We start from the raw sequence: 26,350 nt of genomic DNA, 5'->3' as shown, positions 1-26,350 counted from the left end.
ATGCTCGAGGGCAACATCACCACTCTTCAAAACATGGTTGACCTAATGGCCGCTAATATGGCCGAGATGATGGCCTTGCTCAGGGGGCCGAATCGCGCGTCTTCGAGCTCCACCCTTTCTCTCGCACGCGGGCCAACTGTCGACCCCGCTCCTTGGGTTCCGCCAACCCATACATCAGAGGGCGACATAGCGGCCGCCCTAGCACCGACAATTATCCCAGTGCCCACTCCTCATTCGACGCGCACGCCGGTAATTCACCTGGTCGACTTCTGCCATCCTCAGTCCACCATTCCAACAGCCGTCTCACTTCCGCCCATGACGATTCCCGTGCCGGATCCGGTTATGTTCGTACCATCTCTCGTGTCCGTGCCAGCTCCAGCTATCGTTTATACTGCTCCTCCGCCGATGGGCTTCCCAGCATCGAGCGCCCCTGTTCCTGTTCACACAACTGAGCCTTTCCCTTACCAAGCTCCACAACCCCATATCAGCCTCCCCTACCAAGCTCCACCTCCCATAAATATTACTTTCTCCGAACCGAGCACACCAACTCAAGCGGCCCCCAGAGCTCCACCCACAAATTTCTTTCCCGAAGCGGAGACCGAACATGAGAGGAGAATGAAGAAGATGGAAGAGACTATCAAGGCCCTCCAAGCTAGTGATCCCCGACATAGCACCAGTTATCTAAATTCGACTCTCTTTCCAGGGATGCAGCTACCCGCGAAGGTCAAGGTACCCGATTTTCAGACGACGGAACTAAAGACCCGCGACACCATCTCCGTCATTACCACGGGAAGATGCTTCAATACTGGGACTACGAACAGTTCGTCATCGCGACTTTCCAGGAGAGCCTGTCAGGACCGGCGCTTAATTGGTTCATATCTCTTCGAGCGGAGCACATCCTTTCCTGGACCGAACTGGCCAGGAAGTTCGTTGAGCAGTATTAGTATAACATGGAGACACCTCTATCCTTCCTCGAGATGAGCACGATGGAAATGGCGGAGGGGCAGAAGTTTGAGGATTACGCCACGAATTGGCGTTCGGAAGCAGCAAAACATTTTCCCCCAATCTGTGAAGCGCAGCAAATTCAAATGTTTCATGGGACTCTCAAGGGAGCTTACTATTCTCATCTCATGGGCCACAAGTCTACTTTCTCGGAGATGATTATAGCCGGGAAACAGGTAGACCTGGGCATTAAACTCGGAAGATTAGAGGGTCCGGCAAAGAAGGGAGAAGGAGAATCCTTGAGGAAGACCGCGGTCGCAGCAACCCCTACTAACGGCAGAAAGGGAAATGAGGCTTCGGTTAATGTAGTCAATCTGGGACACCCGGGATCTCAACAGTACTCGGTGAATTTCATACCTACACCACCTGCCACTCACGCATATGCTTCGTTGACTGTACACTATCAGTCTCAACACCCCGCACAACCGGTTTACTATTCAGCCCCGCCGGCCCCGCAACAAATTGTCCACCATTACCCCCTACTTCGACCCCACAGTATAAGCCCCCGGCTTCGAGAGCTCCTCAGCCGGCGCAACAAACCCCAACCGCGCAGGGCTAACAGAGCGGTACGACGCAATCCCGATAGCGCATACAGTTCAAGCCCCTGCCTACCCCACTCTCCCACATATACAGGCAACTATTAGCCGGTAATATGATCCGACCCACGGTTCCGGATCCCAGTTTCATTCCGGCGAACCAGGATCAGAGTCTACACTGCGAGTACCACTCAGGTACTCTCGGGCACACCACCGACAACTGTTGGAAATTACGGCAGGAGGTCCAGAAGCTGATCGATGCCAAAAAGATCTCATTCAATGCCTTTAGGCCTCCGAATGTGCAAGCCAATCCTCTCCCTAATCACGAGTCGAGCTCGGGGCCCACTATCAATATGATCAGTGTTTGCACTATGAGAGAGGACGAGAGCCAACAGGAGGGCCCTGCTCCATTTGTAATCGAGTATGTCCTCGCGGAAGCCATTGTAGGGTTCACAGGGTCTAGTGCCGCGTCCGCCCCGTTCATAATAGAAGTCCCAGCTCGAGAGCCGTACTAGGATAGCAAGGTCCCCTGAACCTATGAAGGAAGTGTTGGGAACCTTGAGCAACAGTTCAGTGTCATGGGCGTGACACGCTCGGGCCGGGTGTACACGAACTCGGAGATCGCAGGCAAGGGTAAGGCTCCAGCTACATCCGGAGCTGCTCTGGAAGCCTCACCTATCCCGCAGAAGAAGGTGACCGAAGAAGAAGCCGAGACTTTCATGAAAGTGATCAAGGCGAGCGAGTACAAGGTAGTAGAACGAATGGGTAAGTCTCCAGCTCATATTTCACTACTCGCTCTCCTCTTGAGTTCGGAGCCACACCGAGAAGCCCTCCTACGAGTCCTTACTGCAGCATAGGTTCCCAAGGAGATAGCCCCAGATGGGATTGAAGAGACTGTCAGCTCGATTTTCTCCAATGCCATCTCATTTTCAGATGACGAGCTCCCGTCTGAAGGATGGGCACACTCACGGGCGTTGCACATCGTCTACAAGTGCAACAATTTCGTTATTGGTCGGGTCATGATCGACAACGGTTCCGCCCTCAATGTTTGTCCAGTATCCACGCTGAAGCAAATGAATGTGGACCTTAACCGCGTCCGCCCGAGCAAAACTGCGGTTCGAGCCTTTGACGGCTCACGGATGGAAGTGAATGGGGAGATCGACCTCTTGATTGATGTCGGCTCATGCTCATTCAGCGTCACATTTCAAGTCCTTGACATCCCGAATGCTTTTAGCCTGCTCCTCGGGAGACCCTGGATCCACTCAGCTGGAGCCGTTCCCTCGTCCCTGCACCAAAGGATCAAATTCATCGTGGATGGTTAGCTCATTACGGTCAAAGGTGAAGAGGACTATGCCATCTACAAGGAAACGACTGTCCCTTATATTAGCATCAGAGACGATGAGCACCTTCCATTCCATTCGTTTGAGACCATCTCTGTCATTCGGGACTATGGACAGGTTTGTCCGTCTCGTGCTGACCGCATGGTTGGGAAGGTCCTCCTGCATCACAACTACGTTCCCGGTACCGGGCTTGGAGCACAGGGGCAGGGGATCAATTGCCTCATCGAGATTGAAGAGTACAAGAACAGGAGGGGACTCGGTTTTCGCCCTTCCTGCCACGAGATTATCGAGGCACGTAGGGGCAAGCACCTCCATCATCTCATCGCGCATTACGGGAAGATCAACTGGGGCATTTCGGTTCCCCCACTCTCTCACTTTTTTCCCGCACCGCCGCACGTCATCGGAGGTACTCTTGACGGCCCCTTCTCGGTTTTAGAGGACGAGCCTGTCGATCTGTCAATCATATGCGCCGTCACTGAGGAGACTCCTTTAGGGGTCGATATCCGTCTCGCACAGGAGAATGAGGAGCTCAACAACTGGACGTCAGTCCCACGCTACTCGGTTGTGATCGCCGATGTGTAAGTCTATCTATGTGCTTGATGTTTCCCCGCGTGTCGGCATAACCATAAGCCACATGACGGAAGAGGGATTTTGTTATGACTTCACGCTTACATCAATAATGAAATCTCTACACGCATTTTTTAATTTCCGCGTCTACTTTCTCCTTTCTTTCACTTATCTCGCAATGCTCTAAATTTCTAAGACTACTTGTTTAAATTTCCAAGCTCCACTCGAATCCAAATCTTCGACACGTCGATTCGAACTCATCCGAGGAACACCTCGAAGAGTCCCGACCCATATACTTTGGGGAAGGGCTCGACGAGGACGGTCGAGTGCCTGAGATAGAGGAGAGTTTGAGCTCGAAGAAGTGGAGATTCCTTCCATGAGGGTCCTTGCTGAGTCTGCGCTCGAAGAAGCAGAATGGGCAAAACAGCGCTACGAACAGCTCAATCTCATCGACAAGAAGCGGCTAATAGCGCTATGCCACGGCCAATGCTACCAACAAAAAATGACCCGAGCGTTCAATGCAAGGGTCCGCCACTGCGAGTTCAACCCTGGTGACCTTGTCCTGCGAAAGGTTTTTCACATTACACCTGACTCTCGGGGTAAGTTCGCATACAAGTATGACGGGCCCTTCGTCGTCAGAGAAACCTTCTTTGGAGGGGCAATTATCTTAAGTGACATGGACGGGACCGAAAATGCGCTCCCAGTCAACGCCGACGTCTTCAAGAAGTACTATCCCTGATAGCCTTTTTCGTCATTCTGCAGCCTCTTTATGTTCTCGCAGGCTGCAAGCCACATTTCCGACCTTTGTCTTCTTCGGTATTCTTCAGACCCCACGTTCATGTCTCCTCAACGCATCCTTTCATCAACACCTGTACTCTTTCCATCTAAGATCACTTTTGAGAGAAAAGAATAATTTTCCCGCTAGGTCGAAAACCTCCTTGAGGCGACCTAGGCAAAAGTTAGGGAACGAGGGGCACAGCTTAAAATCCAGCAAAGGGGAGCCGTGGCAAAATGAGAGCATAAATCATATCATTACTAGGCTGAAAACCCGCAAAGGGCGGTCTAGGCAAAAGTTAGAGGAATCGAGAGATGCAATCGAACCATTCTTGGACGGTCGCAGTAAAAGGAGAACATTCATGAGAGAAAGGCCCTCAAGGAGTCACCTGGCACCATCATCTGACAAATCTGTCAGCATCAACGGGCCCAAGTCAACTCTCTCGCGTTCTCAGGCCATCCTCGATGACCGAATCCTTTTACTGCTTTGAGTTTGGACACCCACCTTTTAATTCTTTGGGTTTGGACACCCACAATTTACTGCTTTGGGTTTGAACACCCACCTTTTACTGCTTTGGGTTTGGACACCCACATTTACTGCTTTGGGTTTGACACCCACCTTTTACTGCTTTGGGTTTGGACACTCACATTTATTGCTTTTGGTACAAACGCCCACTTTTTACTATTTTGGGTTTAGACACCCACATTTTACTATTTTGGGTTTGGACACCCACATTTACTGCTTTGGATTTGGACACCCACATTTTACTGTTTGGGTTTGGACACCCACATTTTACTGTTTTGGGTTTGGACACCCACATTTACTACTTTGGATTTGGACACCCACATTTATTACTTTGGGTTTGGACACCCACTCTTTACTGCTTTGGGTTTAGACACCCACCATTTATTACTTTGGGTTTCGACACTCACATTTATTGCTTTGGGTTTGGACACCCACCTTTCTGTTGCTATGGGTTTTGACACCCACCATTTATTGCTTTGGGTTTAGACACCCACATTTATTGCTTTGGCTTTGGACACCCACCTTTTTATTACTTTGGGTTTTGACACCCACCATGTATTGCTTTGGGTTTGAACATCCACTTTTTACTTTTTTTGGGCCCGTAAACCCATCTTTACTGCTTTCAGGGCCATAAGCCCACTTTTATTGCTTTTGGGATCTATAAACCACCTCTTCGCTGCTTTCAAGTACATACGTTTATCCAACTCCCTCCCATGAATCCAAAACCAGAGAGAACAAGTGGCTATGGGGAAAGCCGCCAGGACGGTCGCCGAGATCAGACGGGGTGCTTCTTATGATCTTTGGCTGCATCCTCTATTCGAGCACACAACCAAAGAGTGGCAAGCTGTCAGCACCCCATTTCAGTCTATCGGCTCCGGAGGGCAAAATCGTTATTTTTCCAATTTATTACCTTTTCTTAAAAAAAGGAAAAAGTCAGAAAAGTCAAAGTTGATCAGAACCGGTCAGACCGGTCTGACCGAAAAATTTCTTAAAAAAAAAAAGGTGGCAACAGTCAGCTGACCGTTGCCTCTCCATCCTTCCCCTATTTTGTCCTCTTCTTCCTTCTTCTTCATCCTTCCTTTGGCCCCCGACTCTTCCTTCTTCTTCTCTTCTCTTCTTCTTCTTTCCAAATACGAAAACCCTAATGAAAAGAAAAAGAAAACGAAACCCTAGCCGCCACCTTCTCCGCTTCTCTTCCTTTCTTTTTCTTTTCTTTCAGTCGGATATAAAAGGAAAACCCTAGAAAAATGCTCGGCTTTCTCGATCTCTCTCTCGGGACGAAAATTCTCCCAAGAATCCAAAAGGAAACCGTAACCTGTTTTGGAAGGAAAATCGCAGCTCATTATGGAAAACAAACGGCAGCACATTCGACAAAAAAAACCCTAAGCTCGCCCGGATTAAATAAATAAAAAAGAAGGAAAAAATGCTCAGGCTCGGCTAGAGGAATCGGGAAGCTCCGAAAAAAAAAAGAGAAAAAAAACCCTCAGTTCCCCGGCGCTCTTCCCCACAGCTCGACTCCTCTCGCCCACGGCTCCCCGGAACTCCCTTGCCTCAGACATCGAAGTCCGCTACCTCCTCGTGCTCGAACTCGGGACATAACTCTGTGGGATCGGATCTCTTCGATTCCTCGTCGCGAGAGCCTTCCGCCGAGACCATCCCTCTTCTCTTCTCTATTTTCAAATTTCTTTAACCGGATTTGCCGTACTTCCGAATCGTAGGGGCGACGCTCGTGAGTGGCCAGTATCGTTCGCGCGATCGGCAGCACTGTTCGTGCAATCAGCAGCCCAGCCCGTGCCGGCCAAGCAATTCGGCCCGCGGCAAGCAGCCTAACCATTCCGGCAGCCCACGGCCTAAATCAGCCCAGTCCAGTAGAGGCCCAATTCGACCCAATTAGATCCAGATCTCAGCCCAGTTCCTTCCGCCCAGTTCGGCCCAGTTCGCCCAGTCTAGCCCATCAGCACAGTTCGGCCCACTCTCCCAGCAGCCCAACAGACCTGGCGAATTTTTTTTTTTTACAGATCTGCCCCTATTCTTCTCAAACAAGGTAAATCCTCGACTTAGTGGCATGGTTAGGGCTCCATTTTTTAATATTAATGTTTGCTTGGATGAATATGATATGAAATGAGCATTATTGGGTATCGTGGGTGATCGGATTTTTCCCGAACTCGATTTTACAAACTTTTGTTTGTCACATTTCAGTCCAGATGACGCATTTTTATTTTCTCAGATCTGTCCCAAATTTTAAAATTATTTTCAACCAAGTCCTAGCCATTTTTTATTATTTTCCAATCAGTTCTGGAATTTTCCAGAATTTTTCAATCATCCCAAGGAACTTTTTGAATTGTTTCAGTTTAGTCCCGGGGCTATTTTCCGCCCTTTTCAGATCTGCCCCGAATTTTAAAATCTCTTTCAGTCAAGTCCCAGATTTTTTTTACCATTTTCCAATCGGCCCCTGAATTTTTCAGAATTTTTAAACCTATTCCGGAACTTTTCATGTTGTTTCAGTTTAGTACCTGGGGTATTTTCCACTTTTCAGATTAGCCCAAACTTTCAAATTCATTTCAAAAAAAAAATCCTGGGACATTTTCAGTAATTTTTACACAGTCCAGAATTTTTTTATAATTTTCAAATCAGTGCCCCGAATTTTATCGAAATTTTCAAATCAGTCCTTGTTCTTTTAAAATTAATTCAATTCAGTCCTTGGACATTTTCTAGAGATACCCAATCCTTTCCTACTTGGATTCCTGATGTGTGTGGCCCGCTCAAATAATTTTGTTTCAGTAATTATATGTATATAACATGACAATGTGTGTTCTTTATGTTTTCTCGCTTTCATGAGTCGGTGCCGTTTTATCGATTCCATTAAATATTATGTTTGCGTATGTTTGTATGTGCTTATCGTGATCATGGCGGCACCGATTATGTAAAATATGTATGTTTATCGTGATTGATGTGATAATGTGCTCTTGATCCGTGTTTAAACGCTTTATTTTCTCATTTTAATCGAAACCTCATATGAATCGGTTTAATCATGCAAGCTCGGCCTAAAATTAATTTTTTTAAAAATTTTAAGACGGTTGGAAATTAGAGTTTACCGGGCGGTCAATTAATGGCTATTTCCGACGACTCGAAATCCGTAAATTAAAGCATTTGGTAAAATTTTTTAATTAACCTAAAATTCTACATACGGGATAATCGGAACGTTAAATTTGGCTAAGTTAAATCACTTGACTTCTTTAAATAAATTGTACGAACCGATTAATAATCTGTAATCGCATCGACCGTTCAAGAACTGTTAGTCATGCCCTTTTCGAAATTCACAATTTCAAAAGAACCGAGATACGTACAACGTAATCTTGATTTTCATGCATACACATATTTACCGATTCAAGGGCATAATTACCGGTTCCTGTCCTGTCGTCACTCTAGTGTAGGTTTGTGTTTAGAACGGGTTAAAACATGGGAAAACGGATTAATTTCAAACTCGACATAATGAACATGCGCAAATAGTCAAGTAGAGGGTTAGGTTTTGAGTTTTAGATGAAAACACTCTTAATCTGTAAAAGCCATATTGCCACGATACAAAATAATCTAAAAATAACCCATACATTCAAGACTTGACTATAGACGTCATGTCTATCGGATCCGTTTAAAATAATGCCGAATGCTACATACCCTATCCATCATCCCTTTTGTTTGTTTTAAGGTAGGATTTGTATGCCAATATACCCCGGTTAATAATCAGTTAATTTACGTAAATTCGGCGATAACAAGAAACCCTATTGTTTGTTTATTTGAGCTTGCTTGTTACATTTTTGCACTTTTTTGTTATGCGGATTGAGCCCGATCCTTTAGGACTCGATTCATACTGGGTCCAACGCCCATAACCTTCGATCACGAGGTCCAATGCCCCCATACACCGAGTGCGCATTTAATTTAATTTTCGGTCTTTTCCAAACCATACGATGAGCATGAGTGAAATAATGGCCGAATACGAACCGACCGGGATTTAGTCATTGTAGCTTGTCCTTTATTTATTTGAGAGAACAATGTAGGGGTTTATGATGTATATTTATTCATGTAATAATCCCGGTCGGAGAGCGGACGGTTCAAGTGTCTCTTCGAATTTACGGTGTCAAAACGGGAGGGTCGAGTGCGACCCTAAATCATGCGGTAAATAAATAAAATGGCAAGCCTAGCAAGCTAGAGTACCGAAAGGGCGTGTGGGATATAGACCCACACATAATAGAACCTCCGAATTCGGAATTTCCGGTTCCGTACAAGACTATTGCCTTAGCATACAAGGTGTATCCATACCCCTAGAGCCGGGCGACTCACCGACCCTCGACCTTCGGGACGTAAATAGGTAGTGGCGACTCCTTCTCACGTGCGTCCGTCGCGCATCCCCGGAAAGGTGGACACAACCAAGCCGCGTTGCATTTAGGCGCGCGCATGCGTGCCCCGACGAGACGAAATTCGGATGCGCACACTAATAATATGGACAATTAAATCAATTTAGTAAGAGGGCATTTTCCATATAACACAACGATAATAACTTCAATATCCTAATAACGGATAATATGGCCAATTATCTAATCAATTTAGTAATAACATTTTCGATATTTATTAATTTACAAATATATATATTGACATAATATATTTCCTAATTACAAATCCATCAATTATTATACTAATATATTTTCCTACTTTGCTTTATCGAACTAATATCTATATATATACTAAATATAAAAAGACAAAATTGACAATTCGGTCCCTGAAATATACATCTCGCGGCAAGTTCGTCCCTGAAATTTATTCTATGTACTAATTGGTCCGGACATTGCAAACGTTAGGACGAATTGGTCCTTCCGTTTGAGATATTGAGAGGTCCTTGACGGAGATTGCCTCTGGACACTGTTAATTGCACTATTGGTCGTCCCCTCAAGTAAAAAGGCTTCCTGCCCCAAATTGTTGTTCGATGAAATCCTAATTGAGCTTGTTGCTTCCACTGCAATCATCAAATTCACCCAAACGCCTTAAGATTTCTGCAATTGAGAGTGTCGCTCGAGTGATCTTCCTAAGTTGCAATCGTGGTTCTTGGTTGTCTCCCTGTGAGTAGCACCTGGGATCAACCGTTGCAGGAGGTGGCTCGAGCGCTCAAAGGCTATTCTATTGCATTGCACATGGGTAGGAGGTCAGTTCAATTCCTGATTATTAGTTGTTTGTGCGGTTTTGGGTTGTTTTTGGGGGGTTTTCCGGGACAAAAACAACCATGTACAAGGTGCTTGCGTTTTTTTTTTTTTTTGGGGGGGGGGGGGGGTGGGGGGGGGGGGGGGGGGGGGGTGGTTGGGGGGGGTTTCTCTAGATGCTCTCTCATGAACAAGGTGCTTGGGTCGTTTGTCCTTATTGCTGGTTTAGACAAGGTGCTTGGGTCGTTTGTCCTTATTGCTGGTTTAGGCTCTATTATATGATTGCATATAACATAACCTCAGCCTTATAGCTGAGTTATCTGGTTATTCATTTGATATTCTTTTGAAGCTTATGCAGAGGTGAGATCGTAGTTTTATGTCAGGACGTGAAGCTGCTGAAGGAGAGATTCGACTCAGGTGTTGCTCTCAGCAAGTCTATTTCCTTTGGGCAGACAAGTTGCATCTTGGCATCCTTGTGCTTGTCCATCAATAGCAGTGCATCCTCAAATCGAATTCCTGATGATAGAGAGGGGCCTGCAAAGCTCCAAATGACGGTAGCTTGGAATTGTCAATTGATGGTTCATCTCCACAAAAGGAATCAGAAGACAAGAACAACGCTGGAGCAGAGCAAAGAGAGCTGTTGGATGAAGGGTGGGAGCTCTGTGAGAGTTGATAGAAGTTGATTGCAGGCAATGAAATGAAAGACGGGAATTTGTTAATAATCGGTTACGGTTCGGATTGGTAGAGTACGGATTGGCATTTTGTATAGAGAATAGATCAAGAATAATTGACTGAGTCTTGTGTTCTGTTTCCTTTTGCAGGTGGTTGCGGGTATTTAATTGATACTATATTGATAGTAATGTTCTTATGGAAAGTTCTTTGACTATCTATATACATATCGACTGCATGTTTATTTTTTGCTGTATAGTGTTATGCAGTACTTGAGCCAAATGCGATATAAAATAACTTTAGTATCTTGCCAGCATAACAAAGAGATTGTTTTGACTAGACTGTTGTTTCTTTTAACATCGAATGATAGCATAACAAAGATATTGTTTTGACCAGACTGTTGTTTCTTTTAACATCGAATGAATCTTATGTAACTTTTGTGAGCTTTTTAGTTGGTGAATCCAAAGATCGGAAATTGCTAAATGGAATACAAGTGAGTTTGCAGTGCTGCCATAGATTGTTTTCGATCGCTTTTACGTGCGGCAATTAAACTACACTAAACTCAGTAAAGAGTACAAGCCTTTGAGATACGACAAAGTAATCAAATGAGTATTCAATTGTACACACAAAAACTTGACCTTTTTTGTTTCCTCCTACTGATGATTTTATGAACAAGAACATTATTTCTAACAAAATCCTAAGTCCATTCTACAGTGTTCAATTGAAAACAGAATCATACTACTCATCATCCCAAGACTGGCAAGACGAGATATACATATAACACAGACACCACAGAGTATGAAAGCTCCGCGACAAGCTGGTATATCCCCACACCAAAACAAAACAAGGCAAGAGTTTGACCAAACTTGCAGCAATTACAACTCTCTTGCACACTTTGTCGCTTTTAACACATCTTTTACTCAAGCTTTGTTCTGGCAAAATCATGTGCTTCATCCCTCTCCCAATGCTTTCTTTATATCCGCCTGGGTTAAGTGCATTGAGGGTAATACGGAGCAAACATAATGAGTAAGATGATGAAAACTAGATGGCAATCAACTCAACTTTGCAATAAGCATACAAAATGGTCTACAAATGAGGGAAATTGTAAAACACCTATAGACCAAAACATTGCTGACTGACTTGTCAATGTTTACACTCATACATGCATAATATGGATGGACGTACATACAGAGAATTCAGATATTAGGCATGGTATTCAATATATGCATTTAAACCAGATCGATTGAAAAACTGAATGATATGTGGGTCTTGTCTTAATTGTCATGAACTCATGGGATCAACGATGGTGAACACACCACCTATATGAACAATTCTAGTTTGATTCTAGGCAAGCATCTCCGCAGAGAGAGAGAGAGAGAGAGAGAGAGAATATACCTCAATAGCTAATGGGCTGGTAGTTAGACTAGAGCGCTTGATGACTTGCCCTTCCTTATTGACCAGGAACTTAGTAAAGTTCCATTTTATTCTAGAACCAAGAAATCCACCGGATCTGCATCAGGTCCACTCACTCGCACCTAGAAATTGCAAGTACGTTGACAAAACGACAGTGAAGAGAAATGCGTGAAGAGATACAAGTTCCATTAATCTTCATTATGGCAATCGATTTATCAGGAGAAAGGCACGAAAATAGAATCTCGATAAACTTGCTTTTTTTCCTCATAAGTTCATTTCTATCTCTGGAATTCAGAAGTTCGGGCACATTCAATCAATCAATACCAATGCCACACAATCTGGCTAGGTTACGTATTTGCCAGATCATCACTCAGAATATAGGGCCCTTGATATTACTTTGCAAGGCAAATACACAACTGGTTATCCAACATTAAGCTCGTGATTTGCTAGTAATAGGAGAAGGAAAGGCAAGGAGTTTCCCCGAACAACTATGTGCAAACCCCCCAAAAACAACCCAAAACTGCACAAACGGCCAACAATCAGGAATTGAACTGACCTCCTGCCCATGTGCAACGCAGCAGAACAACCTTTGAGCGCTCGAGCCAACTCCTGCAGTGGTTGATCCCAGGTGTTGCTCACCGGAAAACGACCAAGAACCACGATTGCAACTTCGAAATATCACGGGCGACACTCTCAATTATAGAAATCTCGAGGCGTCTGGGTGAATTTGATGATTGCAGTGAAAGCAAAAAGCTCAATTAGGGTTTGATCGAACAACAATTTGGGGCAATTAGGGGCAGGAAGCCTTTTCACTTGAGTGGATGACCAACAATGCAATTAACGGCGTCCAGATGCAATCTCCGTCAGGGACCTCTTATTTTTTCGAACCGGAAGGACCAACTCATCCTAACGTTTGCAATATCCGGACCAACTAGTACACAGAATAAATTTCAGGGACGAATTTGCAGCGAGGTGTATATCTCTGGCACCAAATTATCAATTTTGCCTATATAAAAATGTGAAACTCTTACGGTGCTTTTTCACATTTCAATTCCAAATTTACCCTTATTCTTTTAAACAAATTCCACAAATGCCCTTGAGACCCTTGTATTCGTTCAAACGCTACATTCTTTTTTCTGTTTGGCTTTGAGACCCTTCACCACTCTGCAGTCAAAGATACAGTTGCTTCGTTCCTAGTAAACATGTTCTCTCGGCCAGTCTCCATGTCCATCGCTCTATTTCGCGTTTCAACTTCTGCCGTGGCCGCCACCGCCCTTGCTGCCTTTCTAATCGCCGCCCTCGCCGTCCACTCTGCTTCCCACACGCTCTACAACCTACTCAGCAGCGCCAAGGTTGATTGCCTCTACCTATGGAACCACTACTTTCCCTTGCAACCGTTCGCCCCTTTTAGTCGATTCCCCAATTGTGCCTGTTTCAAAGTCCTCTCTGATGGCCTCCTTGCGATCTTGGCCAATTCCCGCGACCCCTCTCTTCCTGTCACCACCCACAACACCACCTTTTCCTTCTGCCAAACCGATACTTACCCTCCTGCTGCTTTGTGCCTATCAACGGCAACTCTCAGTTCACACTTGTTACTTCGGTTCGTTACATTTTTCTCAATGTTCTTCATTTCACTCTCATCTGCGCGCCTCCAAACTGTTCATGAAAATGCCTGTTTATTTTTATTCTCTTCCAACTGCGGTTGCTAATCGCATCCATTGTAGCCACATAGAGACCAATGTCATGGCCCCTCAATGGGTTCTCGTATGTAAGAACCGAGGAGGAGTCGGCAGCATGGGTCAGCCGAAATCACTCAAATGTCTGGAGGTCGTCAAACTCAATCATCGGCATGCTGCAGTTTTGGGTAAAATGGTCAAACTTTGATCAATTATTCAATTTATCTTTCTATTTAAAACTCAGTCACTCAATTGAAATGAGTCGTAGCCCTCTTCCTTTATCTGGGATGAGCATTCTCCTATAATTTGCATGCTTATGCGCTGATATGGGAAGGAAAATTCGAATATTATCAAGATAAAATTTTATGTTTTTCCTGGTGTTTTATATTTCCATATCCTTGTTATTATTCTGGTAATTCGGTTTTGAATATGATGACGTCAATTTTTAAGCCCTTACAAAAGATTATAATGCATGCATCACGATGATCAGATTCACAGGTAAATCATGACCTATCAGATCCACAATGATTAACTTGCACTGCATGCTGCTTGTTGGCTGATTATATGGTTTTTTGCTTCTTCGGGTTTCTAATTTTTCAACTCCTACCATGTGCACTTACAGTTTTTCATGCCCGTTGCTTACATGTGTTACAAAATTAACGTGTCACGTGTGCAATTCCGTCAATTTTGGACGGAAAGTTAGCATTGGGCTAGATGTGAAACCAACACGTCAACGTTGGGATATCTCAGGTAAAAAATCAAGTTTGGGCTAGAACTAAGAATTCCTTCAAACGTTAGGCTATATGGCGCAATTAACCATTTTTGTTTTGTCTCCCACTTTCCTTTCTTTTACGGAAATAACTAAACCTCTGTTGAAACGGGCAGTATCCTCTCTCTCATTTAGCTTGTTAATACCCAGAGATATAAGACATGAAGAGCCTTTGTTTTATTCAGAGTATTTACCGTACGATCTTCATTCCATTCCCTTGATTGGATGCAGTTGTTCCCTTCTTCAGCAATGGTAGTAATCCTAACCTGCCTATACAAAATGACAGTCCCTAACCAGGAGATTCGGAAACCAGGTATTAAGCAGATGCTGCCAAACAGATAACGGAGCCATCAAATAAGTCCCAGATCTTTTAGCAGTCAGATCCATTACCGGAAGCTCGATAAGGAGATCACTAGATTCCTCCAGGCAATGAGACAGACTGCATGCTCAGAAGAATTACCTCCATAATCTGTATACGACATCTCTGAGCTGAGGGAACAAGGACTATCCAACGGCTCCAGTGGCTCGAACTCTGTGGCTAAAAGAAAGGATGACATTAAGTGAGAGTATGAGAAAACTCTTGGAGATTATGGAAATGGCCAAAGGATTCGGGAGGAAATCATAAGAAATTCTGAGGAAGCATTTTCAGGTTGGGTTTGGAGGAAAACCGTGCAAGTGGTAATGGCTTTTATTCAGAAAGCGGCTTGAATTGAACTTGGCGTTGTTCCCTCCGTCCTGGGGATTCATGTTGCTTGTTCAAGTTTAGTATCGAAGCTGGGTTACGCCGCATTCAGAAATTTCAAACTCCAGTCTTGGATTAGATCGAGTTGTCTATATATTGATTCCCTGGTAAGCTAGAGGTAGGAGTGAAAAAGTAGCGAGAACATAGTCGAGTGACGGACTTGTTGGATCAAGAAAATTAGTTCTCAGCTTTTGAAAAGATACCTGAAAAATATGTATGAAGGGATCCAACACGAGTTTGTCTGATAAGGTTCGTTTGTAGTATGTACGTACTGGGTCCCATTTATTAGAACTTAACCTCCGATTAAGTTGCAACACGCAGGCTTTGACACATTTTATAAATCTGTTATCATTCGGCTTTTTCTCCTGTTCCATTATCGGCCATATGTATTCGAAATAACTTGATCTTGTGTAGCCCTCACCAGGAAAGTGGCCACTTCCCATCTGAGTCGTGTGGTGCCCTCGCTGTGGAGGCAAGCTAATTTCCCCGCCCCAGCTCAATAGTTCTGCCGATATAGAAAATTTTTTCAATAGGCGAGTGCAAGTTCGAAGAAAATGATTTTTTCCTTTGCTTCTTCCTTTGCCAGCCTCTTGGCTGGCGCACTTATTGCTTCTCCCTTTGCAATATTATAAATAAATAATATTACAAAAATCGTAATTTGATTGTGGCTAATGTTATAAGAATATATTTGCCTGTAATACAAATGGCAACTCCATAAATATTATAAAACTTTGTTAATATTAGTTTCTAACTCTATATTTTGCTATAATATATATGAACAGTAATTCCATTGCTACAATATAAAAAAATTTCTGAATAGTAATTAATGTATATTGTTTACTGCATATTTTGCTCTCTCATATATAATGTGTTGGGGTATATGCAAATAATATATATTATACTGCATAATTATGGACAAAAATTTTTCTTGATATATAAGTGATAACGTGACAAAGCGAGAAAGCTCTGTTTCTTATTTTTGATGAAGTTGCTGCATGAGAATTCGGCTCGTACTTTGATTTCATATATATATATATATATATAGATTAATCGAATTAAGTTGTGGTTAATTAGAGGGGGAAACACACAGGGAAGCCCTAACTAGTTGGTTAATTCCCTAAACCAGAGGGCTCAGTTAAATTTAGTTCTGCAGAATCCATATAGAAGAGATTCAATTCAAGAACGAAGATCTCATCGTTTTAACGATTTCAAAATTCATTAATCTCTCTCGGGTAAACGATAATTTCAGGTACTGATATGGGACACTTTCCAATGAGATCCATTCTTATATTTCTTGCCAATTCACTGCAGTCATAACATCAAAGGAGGAAGATAACAACACCGATATACATGACATATTTGTTGATTGTAATCGGATGGTCCGATCCCCGGATTTGCAACACCGCCCCTTCATCTTCTTATTCTTCTTATCTTGAAAGGTCTTAACATGAGGCCCAGTCCAGAACGAGCTCCAAGTTGTCTTTTCCCACGCAGCTTCTGCTTTTCAGGCAATGGTTGGGTAATTGAAGAGAGCCCTCCTGCTAAAGCATTACTTTCTCCCTATGTTACTTGTGGCCCCTCACTGAGCTGCAAGTCACCGGCAACCGGGATGCTAGTGTTGTCTTCATGAACAATCATTGGCCTTGCCGGACAAAGAAACCTGATAGCCCTGGAGTGATACTACAGCTTGTCACCTTCATTCTGGACATATACCAACCCACTGGAGTGATACTACCAAATAATTAGAACCATCTTGCATCTTTTCCTTCACACGCTTTGTAAAGGGAAGGTAACCCATCCAGACATGATCTGATTGCAGATGAGCAACATATATTGCAGGGAGTCTTATGTGTGACCGTTTATGGACAGAGACCAGTAGATCCATGTCTGTTGCCTTTCCAAACAGAAAGCAGCAGAGAGAGACAGCCCGCCTAATTTTTCACGCACTCTCGAATAGATCCTGAAGCACAAGGGATTCCCGCCTATGCTACTTTGATCGTAAAACTGGCATGGGATGTTACCTCCAGGGATTAAGGCCCGAAACTGATAGTCCCAACGGTACTTCTGCGTGAGAAACTATTCTCAATAAACACTAGAAAGATACACGAGCACCGACCCGTCCATAGAAACTCGACAAAGATGATGCAAGACAGATTGCTAACTACAAAGAAGCACTTTTGGGTCGAGTTCTTATTGGATTCGAGTATAGGCAACCTGGTGCTGTTATTACAGAAGAAAGAGTTTTCATGTGTGTTGATGACCCTACGCATATGCACGTAGTAAAAGTATGTTGAGAGAGGATAACCTGACCTAAGGATACAACCTCATCCTGATTTGATGGGCCTTTGCCAATCCGACAGCAACATACTTGCAACTTGATCTGGCCCAACTTGTGGGAGTTAGAGAAGTTGATTTTGATTGTCCTTGCCACTTGCAGGCTCACAGTTTGAACCATCTCCAAGGACTCACAATCTTTTCCACTTAAATACGTCAAATTCGGTGGAAGCTCTGGGATATCTTTAAGTTGCTTGGACTTGTCCGAGAAAGGGGTCTTCAGATCACAAAATTTACTAATGCATGGCAAAAGAGCAGTAAGACTGTTCTCTGACAAATCTAATTGAACCGTGTTGGGAAAGTAGATAGGAGTTTCATGAGAGTTTAAACCTGGCTTCTGTTGGCTTCTGTTTTCTCCCTTCCCCAGAAAGCCAATATGCCTTTTGCAGTGACTAATATTAAGGTGCTTAAGATTCTGGAAATGGTAAATGCTGGTTGGAAGAGCTTCGAGATTTCTGCAGAATGCAAAGCACAAAGATTGGACCTCCGTGAGGCTCTTAATTGATGGAGGTAATTGCTTTACTGAAGTCCAACTTAAATCTATAGCTTCTATGTGTTCCATCCTTCCCAAAATATCTGGAAACTTGTCGAGCCTTTCGCATCCACTTAGGACAAGTTGTCGCAGCGATGGCAGTCTAAGTTTGTTCCGAAGCTCCGCAAGGTTAGAGCAGTCCTGGAAGTTTAAATGGACAAGCTTTGCCAGGTATCCAATAGATTTATGAACCTTGACTAGACTTGTGCAGCGATGTGCAATCAATTCCTTAAATTTCGGCATTCCTGAGAAATCAGGAACTTCACATAAGGATGAGCATCTGCTTATATTGATGGTAGTTAGGTTTGAACCCATCTGTGAAAGTCAACAGTAAAATATATCACTCTCAGCACTAATGAATACCAGCATAATACTGAATTATTACCTTATAACCATCCCATAATTTCGTGATGCCGCTGCAGGGTAATATGAGCGCCACAAGGTTACTTGGTGAAAAGTTGGATGGCAAGGAAGATGAGGGATAACGATGCCATTCGAGCCATCTTAACTCACTGGGGAGGTGATCCGGGCTGCAAGAGAAATCCCCCTCAGTTACGATAAGTATTCGGAGTCTCTTCATCTTCTTAAACGCTTTAGGGTTCAAATATATCTTTCCCAAACGTGGCCTCATCAAGAATAACCTCCCATCAGAAAGTTGCAGGGTATCCATATTGTCCAAGAATACGGCTTCGATTGCATCAGTTCCCTAACAATATATTAACAAATCTGATAAGATATAGCTGCTCATCCAGGTGTTCTCAAAATTAGGTCAGTTGTACGCAAAGTGTTTACAGAACGTGGGGTCGAAAGCCCCGTAGTATCCTCAAAAAGAAGCTGTCTTATGGAAGTAGGTGGACGTGAAAAGGAAACGAGCCGATCAGGGAGCTCCGCACCAAGATTGGCGAGGTGATCAGCACATTTGTTGGCTTCTCTATATGTATGCTTGGGAATGATGGTGTCAAAGTGTCGACATAGGTTCCTGCAGTCATTGATCAGATTTGTTAGCACCATGTTAGAGGAGTTCCCCCAGACCCAGCTAATGACTAGCTTAGCATCAAGCTCCACAACCAAGCTGTCAATACCCACATTCCTTGAGTGACATAGCATCATTCAGCATCATTGCGCTCTTTTCCCCATAACTCCTCAGTAAGGAGTACATAATATTTCCTTTCCGAATCTCCTTTCCATGTGGTTCAGAAGATGAGGGGAGAAGGCCTGAGGTGATATAGTAGGGAGGGAGAATCCAGGTTATTGGAACTCCGAGCGCAAGAGGAGGGTCAGGGACCACCAATATTGATAGAGATGAACTATAGAACTTTGACTCCGAGTATGATGCAGAAATGAAATCACATGATAATGTAACTGCAACACTAGTCCAGCCTGCAGACCTGGAATGGAATGCTAATTGACCAGGATCATAAAGGTACTCAATTTCAGCAGAAACAATTTATGAATAAAGTAGAGGAGACTCGGAATACATGAACATGTTGCTCAATTCCAGCAGATAAAATTGTGGGCTTCTAGGAAATCAGGCGTCGGTAATTTTCACAAAGCTTGAACAGGCAAAGCCAGGAAGCTATTAAAAGATTTAGCAGGACAAAACTATTATATGTCCAGCCACGGTTGTGTCCAAGATCAGACCTTTCTAAATTCGTCTTCCCAGAAAGAGAAGATTATCATCCTTAAGCCAGGGTATTTGCTGATCAATTGACCTATATTAGGGTCATTTCTGCTTTTATCCAATCTTTTGCATTGTTTTAATTGAATTAATGAACTAAGATAGTGATGTACCCAACCTTTAGATTATGTCCGTCATTTCAGTTAACTGTTGGTTCCTCAGGTACTACTAGGCTTTTACTTGAATTTAATATGTAATAAGAGAACCTTTCAGGACCATTCTAGCCATCTGAAACTGTTAACAGTTCATAATACAGTAATAGACACTTCATAAACAGTTCATCTTTCTACGCACAAAAGGAATTTGCAAGCAAATTTTAAATCCATCGCCTATGTTTCTTTTACTTTTCGTTCTCTTATAGTAGGTAAAAGTATATTTCTTACATTTTACTATCTGGCTCTTTTCTATCACAGATCACACTTTATATGGAATTGATAACACATCATACTTCATAAACTATCCACGACCCCTTTTTTTTTGGATTAATTACACCAGTGGTCCAAGTTTCGTGAATGTTTCAAATTGGTTCAAAATGTTTTTTTGGTAATTTATTGGTATAAAAAGTTTCAAAACCGTTTCAAATATATTTCGTCAATTAACTATGACGCTGTTAATATTTTGCTGACGTGACGTGTCTTATGTATCACTTTTATTACGTGGAACCAATCATAGTACGCCACGTCATTAAGATGAAATAAAATTTGAAAAAGTCCAATAAAAATACAGAAAATAATAAATAAATAAATAAATAAATAAAATTAAAAATTAGAAAATAATAAAAAATTATTTTTAAAAATTTTAAAACTTTTAAAAATAATTTAAACTTTTAAATTTAAATTTTAATATAATTTGTATTATTTTTAATTTTAAATAAAAAATAATTTTAATATTAAATTAAAAAAAATTAAAATAATTTAAAAATTTTTAAAAATAATTTAAAATTTTATTATTTTTAAAATTTTTTTTTTATTTTTTCTAAATATTTACTTTTTTGTATTTTTTTTATTATTTTTTGTATTTTTATTGGACATTTTCAAATTTTATTTTCTCTTAAATATCGTGGCTTACTATGATTGGTTCCACGTAACAAAAGTGACACATAGGACGTCCCACGTCAGCAAAATGTTAACAGCGTCAGGGGGCAATTGACAGAATGTAATACATTAAAACGGTTTTGAAATTTTTTGTACTAACAAGTTACCAAAAAAATATTTTAGACCAACTTAAAATATTTATGAAATTCTTTGGATCACCGATGCAATTTACCTTGTTTTTTATGTCTATATTTGACCTTTAGTTTATGGTGAAAGAATACTGGGGGTCCAGACTTCAAATAATGATCCTTTTTTTTTGCGAAAAAAATAATGATCTTGTGAACGTGGAATGTCAAATAAAGCCAAGCAGATAAAGAAAGCTCTAACAGCATGATATTTACATCTAATACCTTCCATGCAGGATATTCATTAAACCAAGCTCTTTCTCATCAACAATTGTCTGGGTCCCATGCATTTGGTCAACATGCTCTACCAGTTGGATACCTAAAACCTGCAAAAGAATATGAAAGATCAGATAGTAAATGCCTCGTATAATTAATTTAGATAATTAGCGATTCTGTGTAGCCCTTACTCCCACCTTATCATCCTCTAGCCGTCGAAGGCGAAGCTTCAATGGCGGTGGAGGCGGCAGAAGAAAGAGAACCGTGAGAGGGAAAGGTGAAGCTTCAATTCGAATTCCCTTTTTTCTTTTTTTTTTTGTGTGTGTGTGTGGCATATGTGCTGTTTGATTTGGTGGGTTAGGGACAAGGCGTTGGCCGCGCGGGGTCAATGAGGTCTTCCCGTAAAGAAGATGTGATAGTCAAAGGAAGGACCAACCAAGAAGAAGGAAGTTGTTGGCATGAGGGAAGGAGGAAGACGATGAAAGGTAGGTTGAGGGGAGAGAATGGAACGGGGCACAATTTAAAAAAATAAAAAAGGTTTGAACCGTTTTAAAAAGTTTATATTTGAGTTTTAGTCGACTCCATTCCAAAAAAAAGTATTAAAGACCATCCTCATTTAATATAATATAGAAGACTAAATTATAAAAGAGGACATACTAGTCAATTCATCCAAATAAATTTTCTTTTTCTTTCCCTCCTTTATTAGTCTATCCAAATAATGGAAACTTAGTATGAATACATAGGGTTTGTAATTAGCAATGAATTAGATGAAGCAAAGAATTAGAGTCTTATTGTAGTTAGCTAGCGCGAAACGATCGTACGGAATAAGTGGAGAATGGATGACCAGCAAATATTAAAAGGCCAAAATACCCTTGGATATTAATTAATTATTATTATTATACATATTAGTATAATATAATTATAAATAACTAAAAAATTTGCAGAGCCTGACTACTACTGCTTTTTTTTTTTTTTTTTGGGGGCTTGGTTCTCAGCTACTGCTTCTTTAGCTTTGTATCAAGCAATCGCCATTAGAGTAATGGGCAGGTCGACGAGGTCGGGGCCGTCACCAACAATCGTCGCAGACCCTCCTGTCGTCCTCGACCCACTCTCTCAGTCTCTCCTGCTCCTACTCCGACTTCGAGTTCACAGTCCCGATCTCCCCCTACAAGTCCGCCGCCCTCTACCCCACCGACGAGCTCTCCTACCAGGGCCAGCTCCTTCCCCTCCAGCTCGCCCCCGCCTCTCTATGGTCCGCACCCTCCTCCTCTCCTTCCGTCCTCCTCTAGCATCGCCACCGACTCCTCCAGAAGCTCCTCCAACTTCTCCTCCTACTGCGACTCGTCTTGCTCAAAGATCAGTCAAGAGAGCTCCCTCTAGCCGTCGAAGGTGACGCTTCAATGGCGGTGGAGGCGGCCGAACAAAGGGAACCTTGAGAGGACATGAATGAACTGACGATGTAATTGTTTTAGATTTTGGGGGCAATTATGGTATTTCAAGTGTTCTTACATGGTGAGGCCCATATGGAATCAGCCCTAAGTGGTAGTCACATAACCCATCATCAGTAAAACACATGTATTGGGCCGCAATTGAGCTCGACCCGGAACAACCTATTATGGACTCGATTTGCAACCAAACGACGGACTGGGCTTTCGGTATGTAATGGGCTCGTAGCTGAATAGGCCATTCAGGCCTACCAAACAACCCGGAAGTGTAAAGGGAGGATGCCCAAAGTGACTAGTCTGACAAAGAATCCACATCATTGGTATCAACTCTTCAATTGTCGTTATCTTCCCAAATACAATGCCGCAACAAAAGCAAAGAGATCGATGTACATATAGGGGCCATCAAAGTGAGGGATTGATAAACCGGGTTCAAAAGAAAAGTTTTAAAAACTGAAAGCCCAAAATATCCAAATCTAGCTTAACTTAAAAGCCAAGGTTCTTCCTCTGACAAAATATTGTTTCAGGTGATTTTCAAGGTCAAAGAAAGGAAACTAGAATAATAATTCCGACCTGAAATCTATTGTCTATGCTCTGAGAATGTGAGATTAACATTTGGGATATCAGCTTTGCCCTTCTTAACGGTTTCGACGATGTCTCGACCTATCCACCGGAAACTGCATTTGCAGTTGACTGAGCTGCTCGAGGCCCTTCTAAGGTAGACGTGGAAATGATCGGCGATCAACCCAAACAGAGCCTATAGGATTCATCATATCCAATTAATCATCGATATCAGAACTAGCATTAACAGAAATTGGCATACAGGCAAAACACATCTAATTCGCATACAAGCATAACAGGAAATTGGCCAATCATCAGACAAATCCAAAAAAAGTCCAAAACATAAGATTCAACATTAATGTAGAGAACTTCCATTGTCAAGAAATTAGAAGCTTACTGGAAACTGAAGGTGGAGGCAAGGTTTAGGAAGCTACTCCCGTTGAAATGGAGGATGGAGGCGAGGATTGATGGACTAGTTTGGTCAAAGCGGATGATGGAGTTGGCACCGCAGTCACAGCAGGAGTTATCGGAATAGTAGGATGATCGAGAAATGATGACATAGGGAGTATATTTGGAGGAGGAAACTGCGGCATCAGTAGGTTCTCATAAGAAATTGCGGAGCCCGCTCTCGACAAAGCTAGCACCGTCGTTGGGAGAAAACCGAGGGATGGTGGAGGTGGCGATCGGTTTTCCTCACAATGAGCATCATTCTACATTGATGAACATGAACTTGCAATCGACATAGGAAATTAAGGTTGATTCAATTGGCATTAAAACATACAAATCGGAGAAAGCTAGGGATTCTTACCCAGCCACAGCATGCAGCAATTACAGTGAGAAAAGTGAAGAAAATGAGCAGCGTTCGAGAGAAATCCAATCGACCGGAGTAGTAAGTGTCCACAGAAAACTAAATAATTCACATGAAGACCTCAGTTGTGAAGCTCTGAGTCGCATCGAGGATGCCATGGCAATCCAGTAGCGGCATATCACAACATACGCAGTCCAAGCAGACATGACGGCAGCTGAGCCGCACTCTCCACACTTTTAAACGCAATGGTTGGCTCGCAGTAAACAGGGATGTCGTATCTGAGGAGCTTGAGATGACCCGACCATGGCTCTTAATGTAGATAGTTGAGCATCTACTTTCGCAGAGGAACGCTTAGTAGAAACACAAGCGTGAAGGCATAGAGGCTGACGAAAATTCAAAACCCGGCTACCACGTGAGGAACTTTCATGAGGAAAAGGGTGAGAAACATCAAATGTATGGAAGCCATGTTTGGTCGGAGGTAAGTGCTGATAATAAAGGTGTTATAGCACAGTAGTGTATCGCTCGCCTGGTGACTAAGAGGTCTCATATTCGATATCTCAGTGGGACTACCGTACCCCATTATTAGATATTTAAGATTTATATTTCAATATACTAGGCCCATAAGTCTCCCTTGTAACCGGAAAAAATATATATATAGAAAGCTTGCGCCCCATTTTGCCCGTGAGAACTTGGGTTGATTACGCCACTGCCGTATTCGCCTCGTAATCGCCCCCAGTTGGGCTGGTCACTATCGATAGCCATTACCTTCTTTTTTTTTTGTCGTCCCCAATTGGGCTGGTCGCTATTGCTGTGTGTTTCTAATCCAACGCCGTTTGAGACGCTTACAAGAAAGACGTGGAAATGACCGGCAACCAACCAGAGCAGAGCCTGTCAATTTCATCACATCCAATTAAACAACAATACAAGAGACAACATTAACAGACTGGCATACGATTAAGACTAACACAACCAATTACCATACAAGCATAACAGACACTTCCATTGCACAAAAATAAGAGGATTACCAGAGACTGAAGGTCGAGGGGAGGTTTGGGTAGATACATCGGAAGATGCGGAGGGAAGCAAGGTTTGAGCAGCTGGTCCTATAGAAAGCAGAGGACAGAGGCAAGGATTGAGGGACTATACATTTAAAACACATCCAATTAGCATACAAGCATAATAGGCAATTAGCCAATCATCAGAATAATCCAAAAATAGTCCAAACATAAGATTCAACATTAATGTAGAGAACTTCCATTATCAAGATATCATAAGCTTACCGGAAGCTGAAGGTAGAGGCGAGATTTGGAGAGCTGCTTCGGTTGAAGCAAAGGATGGAGGCAAGGTTTGAGGAGCCGGTCCAATAGTAGAAGAAGACGGAGGCGAGGCTTGAGGGACAATATAGCTAAAACACATCCACTTAGCATACAAGCATAACAGGAAATTGGTAGAATGTCCATAGCAATTTTGTCCCTAGTAAATCTCCCATTTGGTAGAATGTTAAATTTAATGAAGTTTATTAAAATAATTTTTTACCTCCTATTATTATCATCCCACAATTAAACTACTACGTTTGTCCCAAACAACAACCACAACAGCAAAATAAATAATAATAATAAGACACTAAATCAAAGTATATTGTGATAATAATATAAAATTACACTAAATAAAGTCACATAATACACATACTTAATATATATGTAGATACATATATATTTATATGTATACACGTATCTTCGATATTGTGTGAGCGCCGAAAACTAAGTATTTCCATAATAACTAACATATACATAAATACATACTTAATATGCATGTATATACATGCTTAACTTATATATTGTGATAAGAATGTTAAATTACACTAAATAAGTCTCATAATGCATATACTTAATATGTATATAAATACATATATATTTATATCTATACACATATCTTCAATATTGTATGAGCGTCACAAATCAAGTAGTCCCATAATAACTAACATATATGTATATTCATATTTTCGTATATTGTAACGCATATTATATAACGTTCTCACCGCGAATCAAAAGAACCGAAAAATTACAGAAGCCGAAATCCCAAATTGACTTAAACATAATATTCTTCCACTACCAAGATGATGTTTAGGGTGCTTTTCATGGTCAAAAAAGAAAACTAGAATAACAATAACAACCTGAAATCCTACCGTCTAAGGTTTGCGAATTGTCTCGACCTATTCAACAGACACTGCATCTGAAATTAGCCGACGCCGTTTGAGACGCTTCCAAGAAAGACGTGGAAATGACCGGCAACCAACTAGAGCAGAGCCTGTCGATTTCATCACATCCAATTAAACAACGATACAAGAGACAGCATTA

The 26,350-nt window shown here is 42.3% G+C and overlaps 3 protein-coding genes across 3 annotated transcripts; 2 read left to right on the top strand and 1 right to left on the bottom strand.

Annotated features, from left to right (window-relative positions):
- LOC116214477 (pollen-specific leucine-rich repeat extensin-like protein 1) lies at positions 1-981 on the top strand. Its single transcript, XM_031549879.1, has one exon. It carries the CDS (start codon positions 1-3, stop codon positions 979-981), a length of 981 nt encoding a protein of 326 aa, XP_031405739.1.
- Positions 982-16,397: 15,416 nt separating this feature from the next.
- Positions 16,398-21,512, bottom strand: LOC116213273 (disease resistance protein LAZ5-like). The gene is made up of 4 exons (XM_031548146.1): positions 21,380-21,512; positions 21,192-21,292; positions 18,455-19,048; positions 16,398-18,384 (listed from the first exon to the last, which is right to left on the bottom strand). The coding sequence occupies exons 3-4, from the start codon at positions 18,737-18,739 to the stop codon at positions 17,365-17,367; spliced, it is 1,305 nt and encodes a 434-aa protein (XP_031404006.1). The 5' UTR covers positions 18,740-19,048; positions 21,192-21,292; positions 21,380-21,512; the 3' UTR covers positions 16,398-17,364.
- Positions 21,513-21,547: 35 nt separating this feature from the next.
- Positions 21,548-23,008, top strand: LOC116213274 (proline-rich receptor-like protein kinase PERK10). Its single transcript, XM_031548147.1, has 2 exons — positions 21,548-21,667; positions 22,178-23,008. Exons 1-2 carry the CDS (start codon positions 21,571-21,573, stop codon positions 22,573-22,575), a joined length of 495 nt encoding a protein of 164 aa, XP_031404007.1. The 5' UTR covers positions 21,548-21,570; the 3' UTR covers positions 22,576-23,008.
- The last annotated feature ends 3,342 nt before the right edge of the window (positions 23,009-26,350 follow it).

The sequence above is a fragment of the Punica granatum genome, chromosome 7, assembly GCF_007655135.1.
Source record: "Punica granatum isolate Tunisia-2019 chromosome 7, ASM765513v2, whole genome shotgun sequence".
Lineage (NCBI taxonomy): Eukaryota > Viridiplantae > Streptophyta > Magnoliopsida > Myrtales > Lythraceae > Punica > Punica granatum.
Note: the sequence above shows the minus strand (reverse complement) of the source record. Positions and strands in the feature narration are given on the sequence as shown.

Bases quoted from the DNA above. Each gene is read 5' to 3' on its own strand.
- LOC116213273 (XM_031548146.1), bottom strand. From the start codon at position 18,739: ATGGATACCCTGCAACTTTCTGATGGGAGGTTATTCTTGATGAGGCCA. The intron at 18,385-18,454 runs GTAATAATTCAG...TGACTTTCACAG, and splicing joins AATTATGGGATGGTTATAAG to ATGGGTTCAAACCTAACTAC.
- LOC116213274 (XM_031548147.1), top strand. From the start codon at position 21,571: ATGAGGTCTTCCCGTAAAGAAGATGTGATAGTCAAAGGAAGGACCAAC. The intron at 21,668-22,177 runs GTAGGTTGAGGG...CTTGGTTCTCAG, and splicing joins AAGGAGGAAGACGATGAAAG to CTACTGCTTCTTTAGCTTTG.
- LOC116214477 (XM_031549879.1), top strand. From the start codon at position 1: ATGCTCGAGGGCAACATCACCACTCTTCAAAACATGGTTGACCTAATG.